The sequence below is a fragment of the Dipodomys merriami genome, unplaced genomic scaffold (assembly GCF_024711535.1).
Source record: "Dipodomys merriami isolate MVZ:Mamm:240054 unplaced genomic scaffold, mDipMer1.0.p SCAF_81, whole genome shotgun sequence".
Lineage (NCBI taxonomy): Eukaryota > Metazoa > Chordata > Mammalia > Rodentia > Heteromyidae > Dipodomys > Dipodomys merriami.
In genome coordinates this window covers 43662-66401 of record NW_027206413.1, presented here as the reverse complement: position 1 = coordinate 66401, position 22740 = coordinate 43662, and the positions used below count along the sequence as shown (strand labels likewise).

The 22740-nt window shown below is 36.6% G+C and overlaps 1 protein-coding gene across 7 annotated transcripts in view; it reads left to right on the top strand.

The window, feature by feature from the left end:
* LOC138819708 (SUN domain-containing ossification factor) overlaps nucleotides 1-21846 on the top strand; it is a 66132-nt gene extending 44286 nt beyond the window's left edge. For 4 of the 7 annotated variants that reach the window (XM_070011236.1, XM_070011233.1, XM_070011235.1 and 1 more), the window contains 9 exons: nucleotides 795-863; nucleotides 1567-1657; nucleotides 4894-6054; nucleotides 7271-7358; nucleotides 9574-9678; nucleotides 10943-11097; nucleotides 11490-11581; nucleotides 18994-19049; nucleotides 19887-21846. In XM_070011236.1, coding sequence (XP_069867337.1) covers nucleotides 795-863; nucleotides 1567-1657; nucleotides 4894-6054; nucleotides 7271-7358; nucleotides 9574-9678; nucleotides 10943-11097; nucleotides 11490-11581; nucleotides 18994-19049; nucleotides 19887-20330 — 2261 coding nt within the window. In that variant the 3' untranslated portion in view covers nucleotides 20331-21846. Of the gene's footprint in view, nucleotides 1-794; nucleotides 864-1566; nucleotides 1658-4893; nucleotides 6055-7270; nucleotides 7359-9573; nucleotides 9679-10942; nucleotides 11098-11489; nucleotides 11582-11866; nucleotides 11958-18993; nucleotides 19050-19886 lie in introns of all 7 variants that reach the window. The other 3 variants (XM_070011234.1, XM_070011232.1, XR_011369582.1) reach the window with 2 other exon arrangements.
* The last annotated feature ends 894 nt before the right edge of the window (nucleotides 21847-22740 follow it).

Sequence of the window (22740 nt, the reverse complement as noted above, 5' to 3'; positions counted from 1 at the left end):
TGGAGTGCCACTCTTTTTTGGTCCTCATGTACAACTACATGTGTTCATCTGGATATGGAGGTTTTTGCCACTTTTACCCATTATCCAGATACTCTTTCTGGAAAAAGAGAGGGCAGAATTACCAAATAAGCATATTGTTCTACTACAACACTATTTTATGACTATGACTTACAATTAATCTTCCCAATCCCATCTCCATCACCACCCAGAATACACAAGAAATGATATACTTTATCATCCATAAAACATTTATTTTCTTGGCCCACGAGTTTGTAAAAGTCATTCAAGAATTTGATTCTATGTAATATTGCTTTGGAATTTGACTTGCCAATGATTATTATGTATTAGTAGTTGAAAATAATAAAAATTATTCTCATTTTCTTTGGATAATCTCCCATTTTATATTTACCTGTCAATCAAAAAAAACCCCAACTTTAGCTTTTTAAGCAATTTTTGGTTTTAGTTAAACTGTAGAACCTTTCTGAAGAAAAACGAGTTTTGGGATATGAATTTTGGTCATATTTCCTCTCTGTAATAGTACATTGAAAGGGCAGTGTTTGGTAAAATGTGTACAACAAAATACATTTATATTAAAAATTTAACTTCCTTCTGAACATAAGTTCAAATGTATGCTTTACCCTTTGGTCCTATATTGTCCTATATTGGACTTAAATAATAAGGTAAATAAAGGTAATTACTTAAAAAAAACCCATTAAGTGGTTTTTTGACTGATAATAATTACAGGAGAATATTTAGGTGTATTTGTATTTTTTTCTGATTGAATTTTGTTTTAGATGCCATTCTAAATATGGTGAATATTGCTGCTAATATACTGGGAGCAAAAACTGAAGACTTAACAGAAGGTACTTAATCATTTTATGGCTTTTTTAAAATAGCTAGTACTCCATGATTCCTTCTAGCTAAAAAAAGCAAGGAAGGAGTAAACCAAAAAAATTGAGTTTTCACTTACAAATTGAGAAAAGATTCAGAAAAACTTCACGATTTTGTATTAGTCACTGTTTATTTGAATCTTACAAGCTCTTTTGTATGAAAGGGCACAGAGTGTGCATAAAGTTCATGGATTGATTTTTTTGATAATTCTCTTACTGAGATTTTGATACCCTAATAGCACTTCAGATTGCTTTCTTTTTATGTACCAAATAGCTACTCTATGTAGAAAGCCCTATTTTTAATTTATGGAACAGCAAAATGATACTAGCAGGAAAACAATTATTGTTTTTAAAAAAAAGTTCCAAATGCAAACTTAATAAAAATGACTCTTCTTATTTCCTGATATTCTTTACTCTTTCAGGTCTAGTAGGCATGTAAGATTACATAAAATGTGTAGTCATCCTTATATAATTTAATTATCTCAGAAATTAAGAAATAGGCATTACTTGTAGTTGCAATCTGTGAGATCATTTCTTCTAAAAGATCACTTCTTTCTAGTAGCATACCGATTTGATTTTTCTTCTCCCCAGGAGCTAAAGTTCTTTATGATAGTAAAGTATTTTCATGGTACAACTTTTAAAAATTGAATTCAATATGGCATCTTTCTTAAAATAGGAAATAAAAGTATATCTGAGAATGCCACTGCCACAACTGCATCTAAAATGCCTGAGTCAGCTCCTGTTTCAGCTCCTGCTCCATCGCCTGAGTAAGTGACATGTGATACTAGAGTTCTTTTTCAATGGAGAGTAGCTGTCCTATAACAAGAAAAAGGAACCTCTGTTTTATATGTGAAAAGATGATTGACAGGGAGCTTGACATTCTGAAGTCACTTAACACACCTCTGGGTTGCTTCTCATGAGTGAGTATGTGTGTCAGGTGTGTTAGGAGCACACTTCATTCCAAATGAAACATTTGTGGTTTTGATATTATATATTACTTTCATCATTTACAATACTGAGTTTTTTTCCTTATTTAAATTATTTTTTTCCTGGAAGTAATTATGCCAATATAGACTTGAGGACGAATTTTGAAGGCCTGTTTGCTTTTTTTAAGTTCTTTTATAAATATAGATTACTTATATGTGACATCTCTAGAAAGCCACAGTGAATATACCGAAATATTTATAACAGTGGTGCTTACATTATGTTTTTGTTACACAGTCAACTTATCATAGGTGTTTTCTTTCTTAATTGACTTGTGCAGATCTTTTGTGGGGTGGCATTTGGTCAGACAGAGAGACACACACACACAGGCACGTACGCACGCACGCACTCACGCACGCACGCACGCACACACGCGAGCGTCTATGTAACTGATAAAGTACCCTGGTTATTTGTTGTTTTCTTCCAGAGATGATTTTTTTTTGGATCAGGTTGTGGGGCCTGAACTCTGGGCCTGGGCGCTGTCCCTCAGCTCTTCAGCTCAAGGCTAGCGCTTAACCACTTGAGCCACAGCACTACCTCTGACTTTTTTCTTTTTGCTTACATGGTACTGAGGAATCAAACCCAGGGCCTTAGGCATGCAAGGCAAGTGCTCTACCACTGAGCCACCTTCCCAGCCCCAGCGATGATTTTTTTTATTACATTTTTAGTTTATCTAATGAGCTCATAATGATTTGAGAATTGTAGATTGGACTGTTGTAGGTAATTACAGTTTTAGGAACTGCTTAAGAAGATAAAATAATAATAACTGTAGTACATGTGCTTTGAACTGTAATTCCTAAGTATCATGAGATTTTTGTGCTTTGAAAAGCATAGTAAAATATTTGTGTTCTCTGTTAACCCTGAAAATGTGATGGAAGATGTTTATTAGGTGATTAAAAAGAAAATACAGCATACATGTAACTGATTCTTGGAGGATCTAAGAAATCTATTGGGCATAGAGAGTTTCTTGGTGTTTCTGTTTCTGTGGGATTATATAATTGCTATTCCTGATTTTGTAGCCAGCTTCTTCAGATAATAGAATATCTTATTTTTCAAAATCAAGTAAGAGTAATTAATTATATATATGCACACACACATCCACACATAATACAAATATTTGTTGAAAGATAGAATCTTAGCAACCTAATAGAGCAAGCAACTTTTCTCCATGTTAGAAAATTTTAACTAGCTATCTTTCATATTTTTCACTTACTACTTTGTGTTTGTTTCAAATATTTTTCCTGATGATGGTGTAATCCTTTGATGAACATAAATAAAAATGAAAGCATTCCCAACAGATTTATTGTTAAAAGTTAATAGGAAAAGCTGATTTGATTTACTATCTTAGTTTTAAGTAAGTTTGGGGTGTGTGTATGTATGTGTGCACGCTGATTAAAATGTAGACAGTGGCGTATAAGTTAACATTTACCCCAGGGCTAGTTTAATTTTTTCCTTCCCCTTCACACATAGTTCCTTTTTTTACCATCACCGTTTATTTTGTTGATGATAGGCAGTTTGCCACTGGACTGTATCTGAAATGTCAATAGTCATTACATAAATATCTGTTTGGCTACAAATTCCTTTCTATCTAGAAAAGTATTCCCTAATTATGATTTAATTTTACTTTCTTATTTTGCTGTGATACTACTTACTCTTTTGGCGGGGGGGGGTACTACGGTTGTGGGACCTGAACTCCGGGCCTGGGCGCTGTCCCTCAGCAATTCAGCTCAAGGTTAGCACTCTACCACTTGAGCCACAGCGCCACTTCTGGCTTTTTTCTTTTTGCTTATGTGGTGCTGAGGAATTGAACCCAGGGCCTCAGGCATGCAAGGCAAGCGCTCTACCACTGAGCCACCTTCCCAGCCCATTACTTATTCTTTTTCCTCCTTTTGCCATTGTAACATTAATTTTCATTTGGAGACATTTTCTCTTTAATTTTTAAAAGCAGGCCAATTTGTTTATGAAGACAGTTTTTTTGTTTTGTTTTGTTTTTGTTTTTTTGGTTGGTTGTTGGTCTTGAACTCTGGGCCTGGGTGTGTTCCCTCAGCTCTTCAGCTCAAGGCGAGCACTCTCTCTACCACTTGAGCCACAGTGCCACTTCCGGTTTTCTGGTGTTTTATTGGAGGAGATAAGAGTCTCATGGACTTTCCTGCCTGGGCTGGCTTTGAACTGCCATCCTCAGATCTTGGCCTCCTTGGTAGCTAGGATTACAGGCATGAGCCACTAGCGCCCAGCAGATAATTAGTTTTGATAGTCATATTACCTTATTTGTCAGATGGTAGCATTTCTACTATAAGGCTTCACTCAGAAAATACCTTTATCTTGAAAGGAAACACGTATTATAATTTATAATCCTGTTCCCATTGATTCTGCCTCTGTCTACCCCATGTTCTAAAGTACACTCTGGAGCTAATGATGGGATATGGTTACACTGGTACTATTAGTTTATGATATGCCAGGATTTTGATTAACATAGTTATATGGCTTTTTAAAAAAAATTATCTGAGATCATTGAGAAGGATGTATTTCTTCTTAAAGCTGACAATCCTGTGTGTTTATTTGTGTTGGAATCCCTCACATTGTCTACAGAAACATTATGTTTGAGAGCTATAGCTGCCTTTTCAGGATAGCAATTCAAGTACAAAATGCATTCATAAGCATTAAGAATCCTGGATTTTAGTCTAGTACCTAGAATCTGTTACAGTTGTGAAGCTTATAAAAATTTGGTGAATGTGTTTGGGAAGAGAGGTACACTCACAGTCAGGGAGTGGAAATACAAATAGTGCTTAAACAGATTAAAGAAAGCAAATTTGATATGGTCAACATGGTAGATTGTGTCGATTAGATTGAGTGTTACCAATTTTAAGTGATTTTTCTTTTATAAGGAAAATGTTTTACAGGGAGAAATTGATCTTAACATATTTGAATTTCTTCTGTAATCCTAGTCTTTTAATCCTAGACATTTTAACTTTAAACTTCTAATTAAAGTTATCTATAATTATGACATGTATTTTTCTAGGATCGTAATCACTGAACCACATGTACATGACACAGAGCCGTCAATACCAGATACTCCAAAAGAGAGTCCCATTGTACAGCTGGTACAAGAGGAAGAAGAGGAGACAAGTCCATCCACAGTGACTCTCCTGGGAACTGGTGAACAGGAGGATGAATCTTCACCCTGGTTTGAGTCTGAGTCACAAATACTTTGCAGTGAACTCACCACAATTTGTTGCATTTCTAGTTTTTCAGAATACATTTATAAATGGTGTTCAGTTAGAATTACCCTTCATCGACAACGGAGCAGAACTGCTGTTAATAAAGGCAAAGATGCTTTTCTGTCAGTTCAACCACCATTACTACATCCTGCAGAATCTGTAGACCTTTCAGTAGTGCAGCCTCCCAGTGCAGACTTGGACAGTAAGAGTTTGGAAAGGGAAGCTGAACCTGTTGGTGGTGGTGACTTAAATAGTATGCATCAGGGTGATCTGATGAATCACACTGTGGATGCAATTGAACTTGAACCAAGTCATCCTCAAACTCTTTCTCAGTCTCTTCTCTTAGCTGTTACTCCTGAAATGAATTCATTGTCTAAAATAGAAGGATCTGAGTCTGTTAAACACGAAGTGGGGCTTGCACCATCTCAAGTAATTCCCCAAGAGAGTTCTATTGTGGTTGATGATGAGACAGAAAAAAAGACTGAGAGTCTTAGTACACTAGAGAAGCTGTCTGTTACGGCTGAAACAAATAAAGTTAATGAGGTAATAGATAATATTGTAAAAGAAGACATGACCTCCACGCAAATGATCGCGAAACCTTCAGAAACAATAGTACCATCGACAAACACAGCCACTCTACCACAGAGTGAAGATCGGGAGGCCAGAACAAACGTAGCCGACACCCCAAAGCAAATGTTGAATTCTGCTGTGGATTCATCATTACCTGAAGCAAAAGAGGAAGAGCAGTCTCCAGAAGATGCTCTTTTGAGAGGGTTACAGAGGACAGCCACAGATTTTTATGCTGAGTTGCAAAATTCTACAGATCTGGGATATGCTAATGGAAATCTTATACATGGATCAAACCAAAAGGAGTCTGTGTTTATGAGACTTAATAATCGTATTAAAGCCTTAGAAGTTAATATGTCTCTTAGTGGTCGGTATCTGGAGGAACTTAGCCAAAGGTAAGCTTTATTATGACTTAGTATAACCTGTTTCACCTGTTAAATTTAGCAACGGACTAGGAGATCTGTGACTACAGAAAAAGAGGAGTTAATTATCTCATAATAGTAGTAAGCAGTTTTCAAGCTAGAGAAAGAAAGCTACTTGATTGCTGTTTATTTGCTTAATGAATTTATTTTTCACAAAAGTTTTAGAAGTACTTAGTACTTAAAGGCGCACAGTACCTTTATTGTTAGTATGATAACAAGCTTGAACTATGAATTTTCTGTTTTTTCAATTTTTTTTTTTCCTTACATTGTTGCTCAGACTTGTCTTGACTGCCTGGGCTCAACGATATTCCACTTGAGCCACTTAAGTAACTGGGAGCATAGATTGTACCATTCTACCTGTCTTTCCATTTTCTTTCAGTTGGTTTTTAGCCATTTATACTCTTTGATTCCACAGGATATATGGGGAAAAGTATAGATACCTTAAGACTTGTAGTAGAATTTAAACCCAGGAATCATTTAAGAGCCATGATAAGGCCACCAAGAGTAGACTAAACAAAATGATTAAGTAACATTGTATTCTGTTAATAGAGATCATAGACTCTCAGTTCTAATTGTAATTGATGTCCTGTGATTCTAAGTACTAGAAGCAGTGCTTGGTGCACACAGTAATTTTAGGACTCCAGACAGTCTTCCTGCTTTGAAACTTGGGTACCTATGTGCTGTTGGGTTTTTTTTGTTGTTGTTTTGTTTTGTTTTTTAGTTCCTGTAAGTGTCCAGTTTCTGTCAGGGCTTTTGAAACCATTTGCACACACCAAGGCACTAAACATCCAGAGTTTTTAAAACACCACCATTTCTTATTCTCTTAAACTAAAATGCTACTGATGCATGAATGTCAGTAAGATAGTCATTATGTTCCACGGGGGATTTCCAAGTTTATATATATAATTTTTCAGTGAATTATGTACATGTGTGCTTGCCCATCTAGCTACTTCATTCCTTATCTTGCCTTTCCTTAGTCTGATATGTACCCCCTGGGAACCACAGAAATTATTTCAGTGAGTGTTCAGGTTGCTAATCCGTCAACGACCAACTCTATATGTTCTTTTATTTGCACGGGCCTGGATAGAGTCATTTTAAGAAAGATTGACTTTTATATAGCAATATCAGAAGGATATTTCTGGAACTAAATGAATGTATAATTAAAGTTAATTTAATTCTTACTCTGTAGGTACCGAAAACAAATGGAAGAAATGCAAAAAGCTTTCAATAAAACAATAGTAAAACTTCAAAATACCTCACGATTAGCAGAGGAACAGGTTGGTTTCTTTATCCTATATTTATTCTTTTCCTGTTGAGACATAGTATTGTACATCTTTATATGGGGTATCTTCTTCAATATATGTAGTAATTAAATCAGTAATAATCTTTCTTCAACCCTTAATCATGTTATAGACTATGAATTTAGCATTCTTGTAATTTAGAATATACACTGTAACAGTTTGCCACTATGCTAAAGAAGGACTCCAAGTGATTCCTCTACTGTTTTTTGCTGTCCCTCATTAAACTTCCTTTGATCTCCCTGTGTACTTCTCTGCCTCTACTAGTAATCACCGTCCCATTCTTCTACAGGACTGACTTGCTCATTTCCATAGTGAGTGAGAACACATGATTTATGTCTTTTATCTGTGTCTGGTTTATTTAACTTGACATTATGACCTCCAGTTCCATCCATGTTGCTACAAGATTTTCTTTTTTATGGCTAAATAGGATTCCATTGTGGAAATATACCACATTTTCTTTAAATATACCACATTTTCTTTATCCATTCATCATTGAATGGCCATTAATTGCTTATTTTAATGGTTGTGAATAGGACTACAATAAACATGGGATTAGTAGTATCTTTTTGGTATAATGGTTTCATGTCCTTTGGCTGTCTGTAAATACCCAGTAGTTAAAATTGTTGGACCATATGGTATTTCTGTGTTTAAGGGTTTTTTTTTTAAATTATCTCTACATAGTTGCCATTTAATAGAACAGTTTATGAATGTATATTTATATGTCCTGGGGCCTGTGAAGGGGAGGTCACATGAAGGTCATTTGTTCTAGTGTCATTTCTTGAAAAGAAACCTCTCACTGAATTTTCATTGCATTAAAAAAAAGTTCATTGTACATATATGAGTCTGTTTCAGGCTTCTTATTTATTCTTTTTTGGGGGAGGGGGGGGTCCGGTCCTGGGGCCTGAACTCTGGGCCTGGGCGTTGTCCCTCAGCTCTTCAGCTCAAGGTTAGCACTCTACCACTTGAGCCACAGCGCCACTTCCGGCTTTTTTTTTCTTCTGCTTATGTGGTGCTGAGGAATTGAACCCAGGGCCTCATGCATGCAAGGCAAGCGCTCTACCACTGAGCCACCTTCCCAGTCCTTATTTATTCTTTTGATTAGTTCATCTGTCTACATTCTTACACCCAGTGTTGATTGCTGTACTAATGGTAACTGAGGTCAAGTACTGTTAACTTTGCTGTTCCAAGAGTGTTTTTTGTTTGTTTTGTTATTCATTCCTAAATGGATTTTAAAATTAACATGTTGGTTTTCTACCTAATATTGTTTCATAACTAAGTCTGATATGTAATTGCTTAAAATATGCATGATATTTGTATTCTAAATAAACATGTGTTTGTTCATTATACAAATTCCAAACAACATAATCTATTAAATCTATAACAAGTAGATTTAATTTTGTTGAATTTCTTTCATTAGTAACAGTTTAGCATTAGTTAGATGACTTTAGGTATTTGTGCTACGCCCTAAGATCTGTTGTTAATTTTTACTGTGAAAGAGAAAATTTTAAATCTTGGTATTGCTTCCACTTTGTATCCAGAAACATTCTTTAAAAATCTTTCAACAAGTCTACGCTTTGCTATAGGAACACATTCAATAGACAGGCAATTTTTGTGTATTACTAGTTATATACTAGTTCACACAAATGGAACTAATCTACAGGCTTTTACATAATATATATTAAAGAAATGCGTGATTAAAAATGTTTTTGAGGGGAAAAATTGGCCACAAATCCAAATTCTTTTTTTTTTTTTTTTTTTTTTTTTGTCGGTCATGGGGCTTGAACTCTGGGCCTGAGCGCTGTCCCTCAGCTCTTCAGCTTAAGGCGAGCGCTCTACCACTTGAGCTACAGCACTACTTCCGGTTTTCTGGTCGTTTATTGGAGATAGGAGTCTCACGGTCTTTCCTGCCCTGGCTGGCTTTGAACCGTGATCCTCAGGTCTTTCCTGCCCGGGCTGGCTTTGAACCGCGATCCTCAGATCTCAGCCTCCTGAGTAGCTAGGATTACAGGCGTGAGCCACCAGCGCCCGGCTCAAATTCTTTAAAGTGTTTTGTGTTTTTAATTTTTCTGGTGAAAATTAATAGTATCTATTTTGTAAGGACTTGGTGTTTTTTCAGATTACTTACTTAAATTTAAAATGTATAGATGGAGCACAAAGGTAAGTAATAATACTTAATCTTTTCTCACAACAGGACCAGAGGCAAACTGAAGCTATCCAGTTACTACAGGCACAGTTGACCAACATGACACAGCTTGTTTCAAACTTATCGACAGCTGTAGCAGAATTAAAACGAGAGGTAATTGTTACTGCTGCTCTATTGTAAGACACAGTGCACCTGTGAAAGCAGTCATAAACACAGGCCTGTAAATATGGACTAATCATACAAAGTCATTTATAGAGCACTTTTTCAAAAACAGCAAAATGTAATGCTTTAAAGTTTTGTAAATAAAATCTTCTATAAACCTGACTTTCATAATTAATGCTTTCCAGTAATACTTACATAATGGCTCTTCTGACAGTCCTTTTAGAAAATGTTTCACATATTTCAGTTTTTCACTTAGAAGGCTTATAAAATTGCTTATCTGCAAGGCACAATTTTCAGAGATTTCGAAGTGTATACTCAGCAGCCAGTGTTACACACTGTGGGGCGTGAGCTGTCATCCATTGATGCATATTATACTCAGCAGTCCCAGGCCATGATCACAGGGTTATGTTGTAGAGGAAGGGTGGAATCCACATAGACAATGTGTAATGAGTGCATAAAGAGATGATAATTGCTCTCATAGTTTGTGCCGTGAAGAGAATGAAATGTAGGTGTGTAGGTCAGTAGAAGTAGGAAGAGATACCATTGTATCTAGTGATCTTGGAAGAACTATGGGAGGAAGTGACCGTGGAACTGAGTACTCAAGGGTACCTAGTATAGGTGCACAATTCCTGTAGGAGAACAAACATGTAACTAGCAGAATTAGGCTCAAGATTAGAAACAGTGGGGCTGGGAAGGTGGCTCAGTGGTAGAGCCCTTGCCTTGCATGCATGAGGCCCTGGGTTTGATTACTCAGCACCACATAAGCAAAAAGCAAAAAGCCAGAAGTAATGCTGTGGTTCAAGTGGTAGAGCACTAGCCTTGAGCTGAAGAGCTGAGGGACAGCGCCCAGGCCCAGAATTCAGGCCCCAGGACCGGACCCCCCCCCCCCCCGAAAAAAAGATTAGAAATCGTGTGTTAAGTTTGAGGGCAGAAAGGAAGCTGGTATAGCTGTAGCAAAGTGAAATGGGTTCAAGACTGGCAAAGGCCAGTAGTCCTGGACCCATGTACACAATTTAGAGTTTGAATTTTATTCTGAGCATTGAAAGTTATTGAAACATTAAAGAAATGATGTGGATCATCTTATTAATGCTTAACATGTTGAGAATTGTCTGCCTGTTTCACTGTAGACAATTGCCTATTGAAGGACAATAAAAACAATTTGTTCTTTGAATTTTAGGTCCCACTGTATGTTTCCTAACATGATTCATTACTATGACTACTCTAAACTGATTACTGAACTATCTTCTGATCTCAGGTTTCAGATCGACAGAGCTATCTTGTCATATCTTTGGTTCTCTGTGTTGTCTTGGGACTGATGCTTTGTATGCAGCGTTGCAGAAGCAATTCTCAATTTGATGGCGATTACATTTCAAAACTTCCTAAAAGTAATCAATATCCAAGTCCTAAAAGGTAATATTTGCATTTTGTTTCACAATTTTTCCTTTCTTTCACTGTGCTTTTTACATTTTTTGTGAATTTTGGAGCAAAGGGTCACTGAAGTAACTACTTTTCCTAGCCATATTTTCCCATAATTTTGAAACCAAAATTCATCATTAGACTAGTGAGATTGTTCTGTACCTGGATGGCTGTGTGAACTTAGAATAGAAACACTGATAGAAAATTCTTGAAATGTTTTGATAGAGAAAACTATACAAATGTGTATATTCAAAGGAGGAGAATTGCCATTTTACTATAGTATCTATACCTATAATAACAGTAGTACTAAAAAAACTTAGTACCACGTACTAAATTATTTGCAGTAAAATTATTGTGCCCAGTAATGATTTTTCTTGATATATTAGGTGTTTTTCTTCCTATGATGATATGAATTTGAAAAGAAGAACGTCATTTCCACTCATCAGATCCAAGTCTCTACAGTTAACTGGCAAAGAAGGTAGATTTTTATGTAAATATAACCTGTATACCCATATATACATGAAACTAGCTTACTTCTGGCATATGTTTAATGGCAGTGTTGTGTATGTGACCTTCTGCAACAAAAAAATGAATGCAAGTAACCTTTGTGTTTATGCTATGTCAAAGCCACTTTATCATTTCCACATTTTAAATCTCTTGTTCCTTTAAAAACCCAAAGGTTGGGGAGGGGGACCTAGTTTATTTAAATAGCAATGGGTAGTTTTGTTTGCACATGCTCCTGTTTAGAAGTATTTCTTTTTAGAAAGGGATGGTTGACAAAGTTCAGCAGATATGGAAAACCTGAATGTGCTCCCATAGCATCCTGTGCTTTTCTGCCTCCTCTTCCTCTACAGGTAGGACCTTTTTTGTCTCTAGTTTAGGACTGTGAGGCACTTTCTAGACAAAAATCTTACCTCTTTTATAACCCAGAGTCTATAATTGGGTTCCATTGTCCAGCAGTCAATAAATACTTACATTTAAAGTGGATAGATATATACTGGGTTGCTATTTTCCTATTTCAACGCCTTTGAAATTTCAGTGCTTTTGTAATTAATGCTTATTAAGAAACTTAGAAATTTATCTTAATAGTAATATTAGAATAATCAATTAATCCTGTTTCAGTTAGGATTGCTTTCTTAATAATCACTGGCTGTGCTCCATTTTAGAACAATATAACAAAGCAGCATGTGTCAGTTGATTAAATCATTCAGATAATCTTTCCTGAGCTTCACTCATTTATTATAATCAAAGCTTTCAGATTCATTTTATTACATATATGTTTATTTACGTAGGGTAGTAAATCTCTTCCCCCTTTCCGCTGTTTTGTTCCTCTGTTTTCCTTGTGGTTGTTGCATCTTTATAAGTGAAATTTTCCATTGAGGTACTTTATATATAAGAAAGTATAATTATAAATGTAAAGGTAAATAAATCTTTAAAACTCAACGGGCCTCTACATACATCCAGATTAAATAGAACATTATCCAACTTTGAAAACTTCTAGTCTTTTAATTATTGCCCATCCCCTCCTAGTACAGTCAGTATTTTGATTTGTAACTACTGTAAGATTTCTGTGCCCTTTTGAATATAGTTGTTTGTTCTGATTTCTTACAGTATTTCATTATACAAACATACCGCATTTTATTCATGATTACATTTGGACTATTTTCATTGTGGTCACATAACTTTGAGAACAACATACTTACGCATTTCTGTTGAATATTCTCCCAGAAATCAAGCAGTACTTGGGTCACAGGGTGTGGGTGTGTTCAGCCTTGTAGTTTTCCAGAACACTAGATGAATTGGCCCTCCCCTTAGCTGTCTTATTTGTTCCACATCCTAGTAAACATTTACTATTTCAGGTCTTACAGCCATTGTGTTGGAAGTATATGAATTGCTAATTTGAGCTACATTCTTGAAGTTTAGAAATACGTTGATATTATGTTTTTTTTCCTTTTTTCATTTCTAGTTGGTGAAATTATGGCTATTATTTCTCTTATAACTCTTTAAGGCCTTTGCTCCTAATAATAGAATTTACTTCTGTTTTAAACAATGGTGTCATCATAGCTTATCTTTATAGTGAGAGATTTGATTTTAATTATGATTCAGCCATTCGTTTCTTCATATGTTTAAACACCTTGTAGCATTTATCACAGTCTAGTTGATTTTGCCTGTTTTGTACTAATTTTTACGTCTAGGCTCTGTTAGAAGGACCCAGGCCAGTTAATTGTAGTCTAAAAAGTTGTTACTCTCTTAATCGCTTTTAAGTGTGCAGTTCAGTAATGCTAAGTAAGTTCTCAGTATTAAATAAATATGGTCTCTGCAAGAATGAATCTCTGTAATATGTTCATCTTGCAAACCTGAAACCGTATGTCTGTTAAATAAGAACTTTTTGTGTCATTTAACCTCTTGTAACTTCTATTGTATTTTCTGTTTCTGTGAATTTGACTACTTTAGATACCCCATGTGTGTAGAGAATTTGTCTGTGATTGGCTTACTTCATGTAACTTGTCCTTCAGGTATAGCTATGCTATAACATGTGGTTGGACTTCTTTTGTTTAAATATTTGGTTGTATGTATGCACCGCATACATTTCCTTACCATTCATCTTTGGATGGACATTTAAATCACTTTCCCTCTTGGCTATTGTGAGTAGTGCTTTGAAGAGGTCCCTGCTTACAGGATATAAAGCCAGAAGTGGGAGATCCTATCTGGTTTTATCTGTTTTTGAGAAACCTCCATATGCCACTTTACAGTCCTACCATCAGCATAACGAGTTTTAACACATCATCATGAGTACTTACATTTTCTGTTTTTCCTTTTCTTTTTAAATAGTACCCCTCCTAATGGATGTGTGATATCTTATTTTGCCTTTGATTTACATTTCTCTTGATTAGTGATGGTCAAGTAGGTCTTTTCAGTATGATTGTTGGCATTCATACATTATTTTTTAAATGTGTATTCAAGTCCTTTATGAATTTTTTATTTTTTTTTATTTTATTTTTTTGGCCGGTCATGGGTCTTGAACTCTGGGCCTGGATGCTGTCCCTCAGCTCAGGACTAGCATTCTGCCACTTGAGCCACAGTGCCACTGTGTTTTCTGGTGATTTAGAGTTTCATGGACTTTCCTGCCTATGCTGGCTTTGAACTGCAATCCTCAGATCCCAGCCTCCTGAGTAGCTAGGATTATAAGTGTAAGACACCAGCACTCTTATTTTTTATTACAGATATTTATATGTTAGTAGCTACATGATTTACAAGTATTACAGATATATATAAGTTAGTAGATACATGGTTTACAAGTATTATCATCTCTAATGCTCTATTACTTTTCTTTTTCATTTGTTCTTTGGCTACAGAAAATTTTTTGTTTTTGCTTTTTTTGGTGCTGATACTAGGGCTTGAACTCAATGCTTGGGTGTTGTGCCTTAGTTTTTTTACTCAAGGCTGGTACTCTTCCGCCTGAATCAGAGTTCTCCTTTGGGCTTTTTGGTGAATAATTGGAGATGAGAGTGTCATGGACTGGCTGGCTTTGAACCAAGATCCTCAGATCTCAGCCTCCTGGCTTGGGAATGTGGCTTAGTGCTAGAGTGCTTGCCTAGCCCCAGAACAGACAAGACAGCAGACACACACACATTCACACACACTCTCTCTCTCTCACACACACACATTATATATCAGCCTCCTGAGTAGCTAGGATTACAGATGTGAGCTCTAGCACCCAAATATATGTTTTTAATATTGACGCAGCCCCATTTGCTAGCAAGTTTTGCCTTTGTTATCTACACTTCCAAGAAATCATCGTCAAGTTGAGAGTCAGGTAAATTTTCTGTATATTTTTTCTTATACAAATATTTAGCATATCAAACAATTACTAAGTAAAAATTAGCAACCGTCAGGAAATTTCACTTACCAGTGTTATTCCTCTCCCAGAGGTACTGTTTATGTTGACTCTTTGAAATAATCATTTTCTTGATTTTTCTCAATAATGCTATACCATCAATATTTAGATTCCTCAGCTATATAACTTGATCTTTGCCTGTCTTTGAGGTTTTGGTAAATGGAATTAAACCATATGCACTCTATTTGTCTCATTTATGCCACATTATACTTGTAATCTGTTTACATGATTGCATTCATTTTTAATATTATGTCTTCAAACACTTACAGTAACTGATTAAATCACAGTGTATTTATTCTACCACTGGTTTAGGCTATTGGAATGAAGGCTGCTGTTTGTATACTAGAACACAGATGTGTGATTTTTCTTGGGAATGTTACCTGGGGCTGTAACAGTGCTAGGTTGTGTACTTGTGGACCTGTTGTATATTGTAGTTGATGTTTCCATCAGTACTGTGAGAGTTTTCATTGTTCTGTCTTCTTGCTAACACTTGCAATTGTTAATTCCATTGCAGTTACAATTTGTCCTGTACTGTCCTAATTACTGAAGAGGTTGAGTATTTTTACTTAAACCTTTTATTGTTTGTGCTGAAGTCAGACCCAAGTCCGGAGGCAGTTAGATGTTCTCCTATGGAGCCGTATCCCATATCTACTACGTAGGCCTCATTTGGTTTTCCTGACCTTTTAAAATTATTGTTTCTTCTTTTATAGGGTTATTTTTTCTTGTTTTTTTGACTTAATATCTGTTGGTCATTTAAATATGTTATAGGTATCTTATTTCACTTTTTTTTACTCTCTAAGTGAGACAGAATAGTCTTCAACTTTTATATAATCAGTTTGATGAATTTTTCTTTTATTATGGAAATGTTTTTCTCTTGTTTAGAATTTTTTACTCCTTACCTGTGGATAATACTCTTGTATTTTTTTCTAAATGTTTACTTCTTCTCTTTTGTTTTCAATCTTTAATCCACCTGTCATTGATGCTGAAAAAAGATTTAGTTAGACTTCATGGCTTTAGCAGTTTTAATGCTTCGTTTTGGGGGTCCGTGGTGAGACAGGCCCTGCTGCTGAGGGAAACATAGTAGAGGAAAACTGCTCAGCACATGGCAGACAGGGAGCAGAAACAGAAAGGAGCCAAAATTCAACTTCCCATTCAAGAGTGTGCCTTCAGTGACCTCCTTCTCCTCCCAGCGAGCCCCACCTGCTGTGCTTGCCCACCTCCAAACGGTGCTGCCGTCTTCGGATCCACCCTTCAGCACTGAGCTTATGCTGGACATTGAAGATCCAGGCTTAACAGTATGATTGCCAGTATAGAATGTTATGGATCCACCCTTCTGCACTGAGCTTATGCTGGACATTTAAGATCCAGACTTAACAGTATGATTGCCAGTATAGAATGTTATGGATCCAACCTTCAGCACTGAGCGTATGCTGGACATTTAAGATCCAGACTTAACAGTATCATTGCCAGTATAGAATGCTATGGATCCACCCTCCAGCACTGAGCTTATGCTGGACATTTAAGATCCAGACGTAACAGTATGATTGCCAGTATAGAGTGCTATGGTGAAGTGGAGGTAGGAAGAAGGTCCGTAGTCTACTCTGAAGAAGTTATGGTGTTCTGGATAGCCTGTATTCCAGGACAGACAGTGAGCAACACAGGTGCTTTTCTGTCTTGTTTTCACCTGAAAAAAGTCCTCCTAAGAGCTCTCACTTAAATCTCTGAAGTGAACTGTTACTGTCCTTTGAAGTTTGTTAGGGTCTTTGATCTGTGGTGTGGTTACCTTTTTATCAGGACCTCAGTTATTACTAGTGCCCTATTCTGGTTTAAATCCTCAAATTTAACAGAATTTATTAGCCCATCTCTTCATTTTATAAACCTGCCAAATCTTTGCCTCTTCATGCTGTATTTTGGATTACTATTTTATTTAATCTGTCTTTCAGGCCACATAGTCTGAGCTGTATCTAGTTTGTTATATTCGCTCTTGGAGGCTGGGAGCTGGGTTAAGTGGCAGAGAGCCTTCGCAGAGTTATTCTGTATTTTGTTATTTAAAAAAAAATCTGTCTTTTAAAAATTTTTTGTGGATGTTCTCAAGCCTTTTAAAATTTAAGTAGTTATACCAAGGAATTGATTCAACAAAGCAATGTATGAATACAGTGCATCTTGATTAATGTCACTCCTCAACTGTTGTCATCTGTTCCTTCCAACTCACCCCCTTTCTCACTTTTCTTAATTTTGTAGGATATACATTGAATTTTTGAATGCATTCTGCCCCTTCTTCGTTTACCTTCTCCCCTTGACCCAACCTTACCAATTTCAAGTACCCATTTCTTGGTGTTCATTGTATTGAATTTGATTTTACCTTTCCCAGGAACTGTACTGTGTGAGTTCTCCCTTGAATTTTAGTTACTACATTTGTATACACTTGTATTTTATTTAAACATAGTAAGCATAATTGTCATTACAGTCTCTGATAATCCTAATATTGATTCTTACTGAATCTGTTCATATAATTGTCATACTATGGATACTTAGTGTGTTGTGCTGGCTATCTTTGGTATTTTCACTTTGAAAAATAATTTTTGTAGGGATATTTACTCTTACAGTATCACACATACTTATTAACATTAATAATGAATGAAAATCTTATATGTATAGTTGATATTCTTTGTGTCTACACAGCAGAGTACTCCTGTATTTTTGTCAGGATGTCTTACTGGTTTATCTTGGCAGATTGTAGGTTCCTCTTTCAGAGGGAATTTGTATTTGTTGTATAGTCATGTAACACTTTACATTCGAATCTTGTTAGGCACTAGCTGTTGGTAATTTGAAATGCAAGTTCATTCTTTACCTAAGAAGATGGAGTGCTTTGAGTTTCCACATTATTGTGAGGTGCAGAGGGTATATCTTAGTACAGCTACTTGAGTGAGCCTCAAGATCTGATTTCTGAACCTTCTACAATACAGTCACAATCTATTCTTTCCTCCTCCTCCTCCACCTATAGTCCTACATTTATACGTATGTTTATCTTGTTATAGGAGAATGAGGTTAGGAATATTAAATGTGAGTAATGAAATTTTAGACGGAGCTATAACTATAGATACAGTTCTAATTTATTCTACATGCTAGAAGTATTTATTATTGCTTGGTCATATATGTACTGCATGTTCAAACAGTTTTTAGATTTCAGAGTTTGTAATTTTAGTCATAGTAAACAATTAGAAAAAAATTACCAGATCTCTTTCTATGTGTGTTCCTGGATCTGGCTTGTTGCATACTTTAACCACCTGTATTACATTGTGTGGAATTTAGTCTTTTAGAGAAATACTTAAATTATCTCTAGGTTTGGTTATTGAGTGTGTCATTTTTCTCATCAGATAAGAGGATAAGGCTGAGCTCAGAGAAGGATCCTTCTTAGGTTGATAACCGTTTGTTAAAGTCATAACAGCTATATAGTGTTTATGTATTTAAATAGACATGAAGACTATTCACTTTCAAGTTTGACAATCAGTCTTCAAATAACTTGGATCAAATTCAGAATAAGAGCAGTACTGTGGGGCTGGGAACGTGGCTCAGTGGTAGAGTGCTTGCCTAGCATGCATGAAGCCCTGGGTTCGATTCCTCAGTACCACATACACAGAACAAGCCAGTAGTAGCTCTGTAGCTCAAGTGGTAGAGCACTAGCCTTGAAAACAGGAAGTTCAGGGACAGTGCCCAGGCTCTGAGTTCAAGTCCCAGGACTGACCAAAACAAAACAAAAAAAAGAGTAGTACTACCTCTGCCAGCTTACTAGTTTAAAATGAATAAATATATGGTTATTTATATTACCAGTATCTATATTTATATTATAAATAAATGCACAGGTTATATACAATATCAATTTATTAGTTCTATATCTATTAATGGACTAATCACTATAAGGTGATCTTTCCTAGTATTTTTAAAATCATACCATAATCTGCTTTTCACTTTAAACCTTTTTTTTCTTATAGTAGATCCAAATGACTTGTACATCGTAGAACCCCTTAAGTTCTCACCAGAAAAAAAGGTAAGAGTCTCTTGTTTATGGTAGATTGAAAAGTGTAACACTTTTAGGGAGTCCTACTGTTCATTTCCAGTGGTGGTAATGTTGCAGGTAATGCTTACAGAGGACAGCAAACTGACCCACAGTTCACTGTAGCCCATTTTTTGTGATCTTAGTTTTAAAGGATATGAGACCTTCCTATACATCCTTTCAACGGCTTCCCTGGGCGAGAGTCGTAATGTGCTTGTCAGGCACAGTGCTTGCTTGCATCCTGACTGCACCCCTCGCAGCAGCCAGCAGGTGGCAAGGCTCCACTTTTTAAATGAGGAAACGGAAACACACTTCGTTTGTGTCTCCCTTAAATGACCCAGTTTAGGGTGCAAGGTTCAGTATGTACTTAGGGTGTTCGCCTGCCTTTAGTGGTGTTCTCTCTATGACGTAGAACTAAGACTCACTCTCACCTTGGACATTTTCTACTGTGTAAGTTGGGTAAGGAGTCAAATAACAGAAGGTTGGTTTTTCATTTGGGAATCAAGGACAGACCTTTCAGGATTAAAAACACTTAAGATGTGTGTAATGTAACCAGTGTAACACTAGGTACCTACGTAACAGCTATTCAGATGTTGGCTGCCATTCTAACTGTGTATTCATAGGTGGCAGGTAATCAATTAAGAGTTTAGCTTGAGTAGAATTTCCCAAATGGGTAGGTAATAACTTCCACTGTGCCTGTGTGTCCGTGTATATAACACTACTTTACTTCCCCAGATGTTGGCACTTTGCTGGCCTTAGCTCAGCTCTCACAGCTGTTTAATAAGGTCATGTGGAGGTCTAACTCTATCCTTTCTTTTGTTTATATTAAAGAAGAAACGCTGCAAGTATAAAACTGAAAAAATTGAGACCATTAAGCCTGCAGATCCATTGCACCCAATAGCCAATGGAGACATAAAAGGAAGAAAACCTTTTACGAACCAGAGAGATTTTTCTAACATAGGAGAAGTTTACCATTCTTCTTACAAGGGCCCTCCGTCTGAGGGAAGCTCAGAAACTTCATCACAGTCAGAGGAGTCCTATTTTTGTGGCATTTCAGCTTGTACAAGTTTGTGCAACGGACAGTCCCAAAAGACAAAGACTGAGAAGAGGGCTTTAAAACGAAGGCGGTCTAAAGTCCAAGACCAAGGAAAATTGATAAAAACTCTAATACAGACTAAGTCAGGATCATTGCCAAGCCTGCATGACATAATCAAAGGAAACAAAGAGATCACCGTGGGAACATTTGGTGTTACCGCAGTCTCGGGACATATCTAAAAGTAATTGAACTTTTCATACTGGCAACATTTCGTCGTTGTTCTTTGAAGAACACTCTGTGGTATTTGAAGGGTTTGGGGGAGGGAGAAACTATTGGGAAAAGTATTCAGAAATTATGATTTCTGCCTTTTTAAAAAGTAGACATGATCATGTCAATCTTGGTTAATGAGCTACAGTTTTACAAGGCTGATCACTTCCTACAAGGATAATGATAGACATTTTATAAAGATTTTTTTTCACAGATTAATTACTGGGACAGAAATAATTTGGGACCGCAGTTCCTTGGGTGGGATAGGAATGAAAGCCTAAACCTCTTCCTTTAGCTTTGTTCCTGTTTCTTGCACCTTCCCATATTTATGTGCCTTTTGTCTATTTATAATGCCACTGGAAGAGGAGGAGGGGGAACCTTTCTGTCATTTGATTTCTTTTGTAACTTTGTTAGGGTTTTGAAGCTGCAAACACTACAAGGCTTTAAGATGGTCTGTGCCTGGAGCTCACTCAGTAGTGTGGGTCAGACAGTGTAAATCCTAAAGGCTTGCCAACTAGATCTTTGCTTAGCAAACTCGCTGAAGAGAAACACTAGCTGGAACTTCCTAAAGTCCATTCTATTAGGTAAATGATGAGGTTCTTAATTTTATTTTCACATAACTTTATTTGGACTGCATTGCTTTTTTCTTAGTTACTAACAATGAGGGGGGAAAACAAGAAGATCTTTTCTTGCCAATGACTGGTATTTGCAAACACACAGTTTAAACATTTGCAAAGTTTTCTTTAACTGCATTACAGTGTAAACATTTACAGTAAATAGTCCCTAAACCTTTATATCAATGTGAGACCAGGTCTCATGACAGAATCACTGCCTGTGTGCAGATGCACAGACCAGTGGCGAGTTTGTCAAGCCTCATCTATTTGGCAGTCCAAAGGCGTTATTATTCCTTGATGTTTGCTTTGTATTGGCTACAGTGTGCAGAGATACACGTGTGTGCTGTCAGTATGTCTGTCTGTCTTTGCGTTTTTTCCTTTAAAAAATAGTGGATAATGACTATGTTTGAGCAAAATGATTTCTTGATGTGTGATTGTGCAGTGAGTGAAAAATGTTTCTTTGTGAAAGAGAGAGAATTGAACATTTTGTGATGTGAGATTTAAGTTATAACTTATTGAGCACTTTTAGTAATAACTTTTTTTAACTTGTCTAATACCATTCTCAAGGTATTGTTTGTAATGTGACTTATTTAAAGCCTTTTTTTTGTTTGTGTGAAGTTGCTGCTTTAGGGGAACAGTATGTTTTAGAAGATTAATTTTTTTTTTCTTTCCAGTCTGCACAGTTAGCCATTCAGAGCAAAAGGGCCTGATTATATAGAAGGCCCTTGAAAAGAGGTCCAGATACAAACAGAGGGAGAGGGGGAAGAGACACCATCTGTGTGTTGGGGGGAGACTTCCAATGTGTAACTACAGAGCTGTAGTGCCATTAGAAACTGTGAATTTCCAAATAAATCTGAACACTTGTCTTTATTAATTACTGGCTTTTCTGTCCTTTGAAAAAATGACATTTTAAGCTGATTTCTAAAGAGAAAAGTGGTAAATTTTTGCCACTTTCAAAGCAAACTATAGCAGCACCCTTGTAAATACTGATCTCATTTCAGTCAGCTGTAAGCTATACTTACACGTAAAGATGTGGCTCCCTCTGCAGTCACGATTTCACCTTTCAAACACTAAGATGGCAGCTTGGTTATTTAGTAGAGTGTATATCTGTGCTTTTCTCTTCCTAGATACCATCTTCAAGACTACTGGTTTTAACTTTTCTATTCCTAAAATACAGCCTCTTTCAAATATTTTTTGATTCAGGGAATTTTTGCTTCTTAGTATAACTAGTGAAGGAGAAAAACAGCAACAAAACTTAAGGCTACTTATTTTCCTGTTTGCTTTCCATCTCTCACCGTGGCACTGGGAAATCAAAACCTTACTGAGCATCACATTTGTCACCTTCAGAGGGTTCTGAGGACCAGGTGTGCTAATTAAGTATCACACTCCTCCCTCCCCTCCCGTCTGTATGCTCAAGGATATAGTCCCTGCCAGCAGCGATGTGTGCATGGTGTGAATGTCTGTCTACCCCAGCAGTGACAGGTCCTCAGGGAGCTGTGTGCAGATGTGCTCCCAGTGTCTCCGTCACCAGGATCCTGTGACACCTAGAAACACTGTCTCCTTTCTCCAGTGGAAAGCCTTGTCATAGCTCATGCTTCAAAACCATTAAGTTAGCATCATATATCTAATTTCTGTTGGTTGTTTATTTGGGGATTCTGATGATTGAACTCAAGACGTAGCACGTGCTGGGTGAGTCCTCTATCACTGAGCTATACTTGTTTCCTGTGCTTTTTTTTTGGGGGGGGGGTGTTAGTCATGGGGCTTGAAC